This window comes from Olea europaea, unplaced genomic scaffold, assembly GCF_002742605.1.
Source record: "Olea europaea var. sylvestris unplaced genomic scaffold, O_europaea_v1 scaffold1767, whole genome shotgun sequence".
In the NCBI taxonomy this organism is placed as follows: Eukaryota; Viridiplantae; Streptophyta; class Magnoliopsida; order Lamiales; family Oleaceae; genus Olea; species Olea europaea.
Window position 1 is genome coordinate 97139 of NW_019235398.1, and position 8941 is coordinate 106079.

At 34.3% G+C, this 8941-nt stretch overlaps 1 protein-coding gene across 1 annotated transcript; it reads left to right on the top strand.

Moving 5' to 3' along the window:
• The first annotated feature begins 7060 nt into the window (after window positions 1–7060).
• On the top strand, window positions 7061–7876 carry LOC111378114. Its single transcript, XM_023001285.1, has 2 exons — window positions 7061–7498; window positions 7596–7876. Exons 1-2 carry the CDS (start codon window positions 7106–7108, stop codon window positions 7824–7826), a joined length of 624 nt encoding a protein of 207 aa, XP_022857053.1. The 5' UTR covers window positions 7061–7105; the 3' UTR covers window positions 7827–7876.
• Window positions 7877–8941: the final 1065 nt, after the last annotated feature.

The following is an 8941-nucleotide window of genomic DNA, read 5'->3' on the forward strand; positions in this document are numbered from 1 at the left end:
TTTTTTTTTTTTTTAAGTCATTTTTTCCCCAATATAATTTTTCATGATACATCCACTTTTAACCACACATTCTTTAACGAAATAATTTCACTTGAAACTTTTTTCCCCGAGCAAGCGCTTATAATGTGATTCGATGTTTTAATTTCAAATTTATAGTCACTTGCTTTTCTTGTGTCTTTGTCACAAAAGTCAATCTTTGATCGGTTCAAATTAACTTTCGGTACATATGCTACTTGTGCAATCTTGTGAAGCATAATGAACAACACGAAGATAAAATCTAACACATCAACATGGCAAAAGATGAAAAAGGAAGCAACAATGACTTTATAGTCTCAAACTTAGTGCAAAACTTTTTCCACCATAAAATCAGCATTGCATGTGAATCTTGATAGAAAAAATTAATGCAATAGATTGTTTGAGTTGTGATTATCATTATGATGCCCCTCTCCAAATTGAATACCAATTTAAACTTTGAGAACCAACCAGAAAATACAAGATTGGAAGCCATGTGAATTCATTTATTTAAGATGAGTAGTTTTCAAGATTGGAGCAATCTTAACCAGCTCAATATTGCAGAGCAAACACAGGTATTAAGCAACCTAGCATGGGGTTCCGAGACTTGGATATGATGATGGACTTATTTTTTAAGGAAATATCAAGGTGAGTTTCAAATGAATACTGGTCTGACTTTAGGTATTAAAAGATTCGATAAACACATTCATCGCGAGTAAGGAGGACATAATATTTTTTCTATCAAAATCTTGTACGAATACAATTTGATTTAAATGGATGAAGACGAGACTTGAATTAAGGACATTTGTGTATTTGGATATAATGAACCCTTTCTAAAAATTTAAATTAATTAATATATCATTTAAATATTATCTTCAAATAACAAAATAAGAACGAGCTGAAAATTAGTGCACTTTCAAGAACTTGTAATGAATATATGGGTAATGTATATATATTCTAGATTGGAGTAAGATTAAAAGTATGTTTGGCTTACCTTAAATGCAACGAAAGTAGTAAAATTATTTTACTTCTCTCAGTTGTATGTCAAAAGCAGGCAAACCATAGTCATCCAACCCAACCACCCATCCACCTCTTTAGAGTTGAAAGGGGCAAAGAGATGTCGTATCCTTACGCTTTTGTGACAGGTTCACTCCTATAACACGGAGAGATGTTAAAATTATTATTGGACTGTGATGCTAATTTAATTGGTCCAGTCTAATATGTGGGCAATGATGAAATAAAGGCCCAGCCTTCTAATCAGATACTATACCTATTGCCCAATAACGCGACCCGAAATTGAGCCCAAAACCCAGCCCAAATGAGATAAATACGTGTGCTGCTCTGGTTCCTTGGATTGCCCCGATTTGAGATCTATGGTGATGACTTGTGATATAAATAGGCCCTAAGTGATGCCCTAATGACGATTCATCTGATTTTTCTCGTGTGAGAAGCTTCTAGTCTCTCTCTCTCTGACTTTGTGTCTCCTCTCGTCTTCCGTCTCTATGACTTCTCCGCAATCTCTAAAACTTCTGGTTTTTGAGAGATTTGTACATATCGAGTCTTGGTGATTCTTTGATGTATAGTTTGAGAGGTGTATTTTGTGTTTTGGGTGATCTTTGTGGACCATAGTAGTAGCTGCCTCTGTTTTGATCTTTGAGGCTGGGGTTTTGTGGTTGTTTTGGTGTTGTATAGATGGGTACAATGTGTTCTGAGCCCTAAATCATCCATTCTTGATGTCAATGTTCATTTTATACATTGTGTGTTCTTGAGAAATTTTGGGTTCAAATTATTGCAATTGTTAAATACAGTTCGAGGATGCTTATGATCATGTCTACATGACTCATATCGAACAATAACGGACATGGATGATACACCTGCTTGATGCGTTATTATTGGCCCAATAAAGCGGAAACGATATCCACTTAAATATCGAAGATGAATTTTCTCCATATATACTGGGAGAATGATTCAAGCCACATGAAAATTATCAATTATTGAAAGTTTTAAGATTTTAGTATTATTTGATGGTTCTTGATTTTTTATTTTTTATTTTTTTTATTGAGGTTAAGTTTATAGTAGTATTTCAATTATTATTTCATATCAGTGTTTTTATTATGTTATTGAAATGTCAATATAGAACAAAATTGATTGAAATATCAAATACAAAGAATTGAAGAAATTAGAAATCTCCAAAATTCTAATTTTTTTTTTTTGTAAAAATAAAAAATAAAAAATAAAACCTATAATGAAGCCCTAACTCTTGTTTTAAGTACAGAAGTCCTACGAAAAACCTAATGATGAAAATGATCAAACAGCCCCTAGGCTTTTTTATTATTATTATTTATTTGGAATGGAGGGTGATGAAGATAGATTTAGAGATATTTATCCCTTAAGTGAAAGTTGATCTCAGTTCTGTTGAAAGTAATGGATTGAAATCAAAAAGCATTTCCATTGGCGTCATGCCAATTGTTTACTCGCCTGATCAAGGTATTGCAAAGGTTTTTGTCTTCTGCAGTTTTGCAAAAATTGTTGGTATGTGTTTCTGCAACCTCATAGTTTAAAGCAGATGCAATTGTAGCAAGAAAAAGGAATGTGAAAGAAATGAACTTTTGGGAGGCCATGATTTTGGCTTATTTTCTTGTCTTTTGGATTTTCCACTTCTAGAAGCTTTTTCTTTAATCTTCGTTTAGGATTCTTGAACCTTTGGACAAATTGAATGATTCGTAATTGGGAGAACCACCAAATCCAACGACTTTGATTTCTTTTGTACCATTCAGTAATCGATCTATGCTGGGTCGATTGATGAGTCATCCAAAAAACGCTTTTTTGTAGTCTGCCAGTACAAGTGTTCCTGTGCCTGAGGAAAGGGAAGTCAAGTAGCTATAGATATTTTGTGGAATCAAAAGCACAATATAAATATACATGGAACAAGGGATTGTGTTATCATTAATAATGTTTTAAAAATCGACTCGGGCATCAACTTGAAAAAGAAAGAAGATCAAGGGTTAAAGGTTGAATCAAATTCGAAGCGATATCAAACCAGATGCCAAATTAAATAAATAAATACACACATAAACTATAAATTATTAGTACAATAACAGATTTTTTTAAATTTAGTTTACTAATTTAAAGTAAAAATAAATTCATGTTTGTTAATTAATTTATTATCCTAATTTAATATGTTCAAAATAATTTGTTTGTGATTATAACTTGTTGGGGGTCTATGATCTATTAATAAAAATAATAAGTAAGCTATAAAATATTTATAATTGAGAATTGGTTCCCATATTCCACGTCGGAAGTAGAGTGAATCAATGGAGGAAGAAGCTCTTATAAAATGAGCATTACCATGATCAAATTTTTGTGCCTGCCAAATGCCTATGCAAGGTGAGCCCATCAAAATAAATATTAGAAAAGTTTTTGTAAAAAAAAAATAATAATAAATCCAATTAACCAGAAAGAAATTGGATCTGATTTTTCCGGTTCACGATTGAACAGATCAGTTTAATGGTTTTTAAACGAGTTTTTTATTTTTTTTATTTTTTTTAGTTAATGTAATATGGTCATACCGTAATTGAGGTTGGTTCACGATTTTTCCGATTGAACCGGTCGATTCAATCCAATTTTTATAACATTGTTCACTAATTAGTAGATCAAACATAAATCTGAAGCACGCATGAAACGAAAATCCGTCATTCATGCAACAAATAAAAATGAATAATGCTATTTATTATTATGATGGTAGAATATCGGTGATGTGACAGTCTATGTGAAATAATAGAATTGCGCAGTTCAATTTTTATGAGAGAGATGTGAAGAATAATGCATTACTCTAGCACCAATATTTTATCATCATCATAATAAATAGTATTACTCAATAAAAAAAATATTTTCACCGATCATTAATGACGTAGGTACCACACGCGTTAGTGGTTTCCCAAATGGGCTTGGAACTAGATGGGGAAGTGGGAAGGGGTCATGTAGAACATAATTTTGTACTTGGCCTTTTAATAGCCAGTTAATTAGGATTTATGCTTCGACAAAATATATAATTATTAGTTTTAAGATAGGAAAAATAACGCAAAACCACACTTATAAACTTTACATTTCAAAACTAGGGTGATTAGGTTTAATTTTCTAAAATCAAGTGTTAATTATTTATTTTAAAATTAATAATAATTATAAACTAATTGTTCATTTACGTGATGAAATCTGAACCCTCTATATCTGAATTACACAGTTTTCATAATACTTCTGCACGTAATCACTGATCATCCAAACCACGTCCTTCGCGTTTTACCATAAACCCTCTCTCTCTCTCTCTCTACAGTGCAGTGCAGTGCAGTGCAGAAAGAAACCACGTTCTTCTCTCTACCAGGAATACAGCAACGACGTTGCTCTCTCTCTCTTCTCTTCTCTCTCTCTAATACAGTAAAGTAACCTCCCACTCCGTTTCTCCACTACTACGAACCGCACAATAGTTTATTAAATTTTAGTTTCAACAATAGTTGTGTTTGGAATGGCAAAAACTCGTAGTGTTGGTGCGAAAATGATGGAGAAGGATAAAGGAAAGAGGAAATATGTTAAAAGAGATTCTTTTTCAGCAAAGAGAGTTAAAATGTCATCCTTTGGCGGGAAACCCATGAAGAAGGTGAACTCTGATTTTGTGACCTATTATTTGAGTAGTTTGTGACCTGATTTGGGTATTCTGCGTAGGAAATATAATTTTGTGATCTGTTTTAGGTATTTTGTAATTTGAAGGTTTTGTGACTTATTTTATGTATTGCGTGATTGTGACTTTCTACTTGTTTGTGTTATGATTTTGGAAAATTTGTGACCAACTATTTCAGGATCTGACGGGAAACTCACGAAAAAGGTGAACTCCGATTTTGTGACATAATTTCTGAAATTTGTGACCTATTATTTGAGCAGTTTGTGACCTGATGTGGGTATTTTGTGTAGGAAATATCATTTTGTGACCAACTCATTGAGTAGTTTGTAATTTGTACTGTGTGATCAATTACTATTTATTTTAATCGAATGTGTTTTTAAAGGAGTGCTGGATTGTTTGCGAATGAAATAGTTGTTGTGACTTTTTACTTCTTTGTGTTATGATCTTAGAAATTTGAGACCAACTCAATGAGTTGGTCACAGCGAAATGTTTGTGTGTTGAAGGTCAGAGTAACATTTTTTATTTTACCATTGTGCAGGACTGGAAATACTTAATAAAACCAAGGAATTGGTTTTCTGGAAAAATCACCACAACGCAAATACAGAGTGTGATTACGCACTTTGTGATGAAATTTAAGGCTGCGCAGAGGGCAATTCTAGAAAACACATGTTTCTCCTACTACATGCATTGTAGGGAGATAGTTGTGCAGCCACAATTGATTCACCAAGTTTTACTACGGGAGGTCAAGCAACCGAACAAGCAAGAGATGTGGTTTAATGTAAATGGGAGATATATTCATTTTTCAATTGCTGAATTTTGTTTGGTTACGGGATTGAGGTATGATGGGGTCGATGGTCGACCAATGTTAGATGAAAAACCGTCTTCAGTGAAGGACACATATTTAAGGACTTAAAAGTTGTTACAAGTGAAGATGTCAAGTGGGTTTTTATTTCACTTGATGATGCACCAGACCTTGACGTTGTTAAGATTGGAATTATCTATCTCATCACCTCATATTTATTTGCTACATCCTACCCGAAGGTGGTGGATCAATACATATTTGCACTTGTAGACGATTTTACCACTCTTAAAATATTTCCTTGGGGTAGATATTTGTTTGAGACCACCTTATTGTCGCTAAAAAAGGGACTATCAAAACAAACTAGTCACTATAGATTGACAGGTTTTTTAGTGGCTTTCCAGGTGTGGTTATATGAGTGCATACCTGCACTTGAGGGGAATGTGGCCACAAGAATTTATAAGAAATATCTACGCATTATTAATTGGACTGCGCACAAACATCCTTCAGTGTCAATGTTGGAGGACAAAGTATTTGGAAATGAGAATGTAAGGTTTTAAATACATTTAAATTGTTATGTAATCATTTGGTTGATTATATAAATTTTGAAATGGCATATGATCAATATTTTTTCATCTTATGTGAAACATGTTGTGATAAATGACATAGATCCATCCGAAGTTGAGCTCACAATGCCATATATGATAGGTTTTAAATATGAACTTCACATTTATTATGATACGAAATATGATTTGTGACCTGAAGTATGAATATCCTGTTTGTAAAGTGACATATGTTTTATGACTGTGACCTGAAACATGTAACTTGTGGCCTGTGACTCTCTTTGTCCTTATGTATGTTGTGGCTTGTGCCTTGTGACTTAGTTTGCTCTTATGCGACTTGTGACTTGTGAATGTGATCAGAAACATCTGATATGTGACTTTCTTCATACGATTGTGACCTGAAGTATGAATATCCTGTTTTGTAAAGTCACATGTCTCTTAAGCTTGTGACATGAAACATGTGACTTGTTTCTTGTGACTTTCTTCATTCTTATAGATGTTGTGTACGATCGGTAGATGTGCAGTACTCAAAGCCTAGACAACCAACTCGGAATGTTAGGATCTCTGAAAATCAATTGGGCACAAGTGAGGCAACTCCCCTGCTGTCGAAGGTAGAGGTTGAAGATTCAGATTTTGTAGGCCCATCACTATATAAACAAACGGGGGCTGCTGGCTCTAGCTCTCGCGGTCAGCAAAGTGCTGCCTCCCATCCAGATTGCTCATGTGTTGAGGTAAGTAATATCATTGTCTTTTCACTTCAGAACACATTTTATATACAATTTCACTAACTATAAAATTTATCAGGAATGTGGTCAACTGAAGCAGTTGATTGAAAAGGAAGTAACCAAGCTCCAAACGGAGAACAAGGGGTTGAAAGAGGAGCTTATGTCGATGAAGTCAGAACTCTCTAAGATGAATGTAAACATGCGTCAATCAAACAATTCTTTGAAGCTTAATGAGGTCATTCAGAGTCACAATGTGTTGAAAGATAGCTTGAGTGACATCGGGTTGTCTCTTAAAAATTTTGTTGAATCTGTTTCTGACATTTTATCTTCGGTGATGGATGAACTTCATAAGAAGTTGAGTGGTAAAGATGTTTTGATGGAACAAGTGCCGAAAGATGATGATGATGTTGACAAAAAGGGCAAGGGTCACATGGAACCTGAGCCAAAAGGTGATGATATTGTTGAAAAAAGTGACAATGTTCACATAGAACCCAAGCAAAAAGGTGATGATGTGGCTGAAAAAGTGGACAAGGGTCACATGGCACCTGAGTTTTCATATGTTCATGATGACTATGTTCTTGAATCTCCTTCATTTGATCTAGGAGTTGGCTCCTCACAGACACCTAAAAGCTCTGATGATACATTTTTTGCTAGTAAAGAAGTGCAGGATCAGGTTGATGAGGCTATTGCACGTGTGTTGGAGTCTACTGAACTTCATTGTAAAGATGTCAGTTTAATGAAACATTTAGTGATTTAATATTATAAATTCAGATTTATTGTCATACACTAATTTAAGAAACGTTGTTTTTATGTTTTTTATTCAGGAAGAAACACATGCACCACCATCATCTGGACTACCTGTGAAGAGAGCACAAAAGCCATCGAAAACTCTGCAGTCACCTTTTGTTAAGGTCGATCCACGTCATGCTGCTACTGGATCAAAATCTATCACTGTAAACGTCGTGTTCCAAAATTATTCGAAAGGAGTTGATAGCACAGACCTGAGTTCATTTAAGAATTGGTTTGACAGAGGATACAAACCCAAGAACAAGTAAATTAAACGTAGATTTTAGTGTTTTTAGTGAATTGTGACCTTCCATTTCTTTTTGTGACTACAGCATTTCGGGTCACAGACAGAAATAAATTGGTCACAATCATATTCTTTGTTTGATGAGGGCATATGTGTGTGCACAGGGTAAAGTTTAAAGATGCAGATAACGTGATAAGTCCTCAATTTGTATGTGGCACTGTCGCTTTTCATTATAAAACTTGGTGGCATGCATTAATCGATTCTAATTCATCGTTGAACAGCACGGTACAATTTTTTCACCATTTTCCACATATGCATAGTAGTTTTGTATTACTTATGTATATTCTTTCTTATTACAGCACTTGGATGCATGCTTTCATTACATAAGACAACTTGCCAAATTTGGTGAAGGTGTGAAGATGAAAGCTACCACTACAGACTGCATATTTGATATGTCAATCAAGTCGACATACTCCAAGTTTATTCAAGACCCAAGCATTGTTGAGAAGAAGGATGAGCTAGTCAAAACCATCAATGGTAAACGGTTATCATTTAATACTGCTTGGAGAGAAGTTGAATCGGTGTTGATGCCCATTATGCCCACAAATCATGCTAATTGGATGTTAGGGCAGCTTGATATTACTAACCATGTTCTTTACATATATAATTCAAGCAACAAATCATACAAGGACAACAAGGTTCGCGAAGGGGTTTTATCACTTGTGAAGACTCTTACACACCTTTTAAAATTTGTCGGGCTATGGAAGGAAACTAATGATAGTATTGGTGACAAATCTGGGGAACTGCATGTTAATATTGTCCGTGGTTTACCCCAACAAAATGGGTAAGTTTCGTTATGGGCATTGTAAGTTTTATCATTTTCCATCAACATTTTGTAATTACTTATGGTTTGTCTTCTTTAAATATTACAGGCATGATTGTGGGGTTTTTGTGATAAAGTACGCACAGTATTTGTTGCACAATGATCTTGACAATATGCCAATGTTATTTGATGCTGGGAATGCCAGACTTGAAATTGCAGCGTTACTGTTCAAAAACAAACAACTGAAGCTGATTGGAAAGGGAAGTTCAAAGTCAGATGAATGAACTCCTGTTGATGGCATTATTTTCATGATTTAT

Bases quoted from the DNA above. Each gene is read 5' to 3' on its own strand.
- LOC111378114 (XM_023001285.1), top strand. From the start codon at position 7,106: ATGGATGAACTTCATAAGAAGTTGAGTGGTAAAGATGTTTTGATGGAA. The intron at 7,499-7,595 runs GTCAGTTTAATG...TTTTTTATTCAG, and splicing joins CTGAACTTCATTGTAAAGAT to GAAGAAACACATGCACCACC.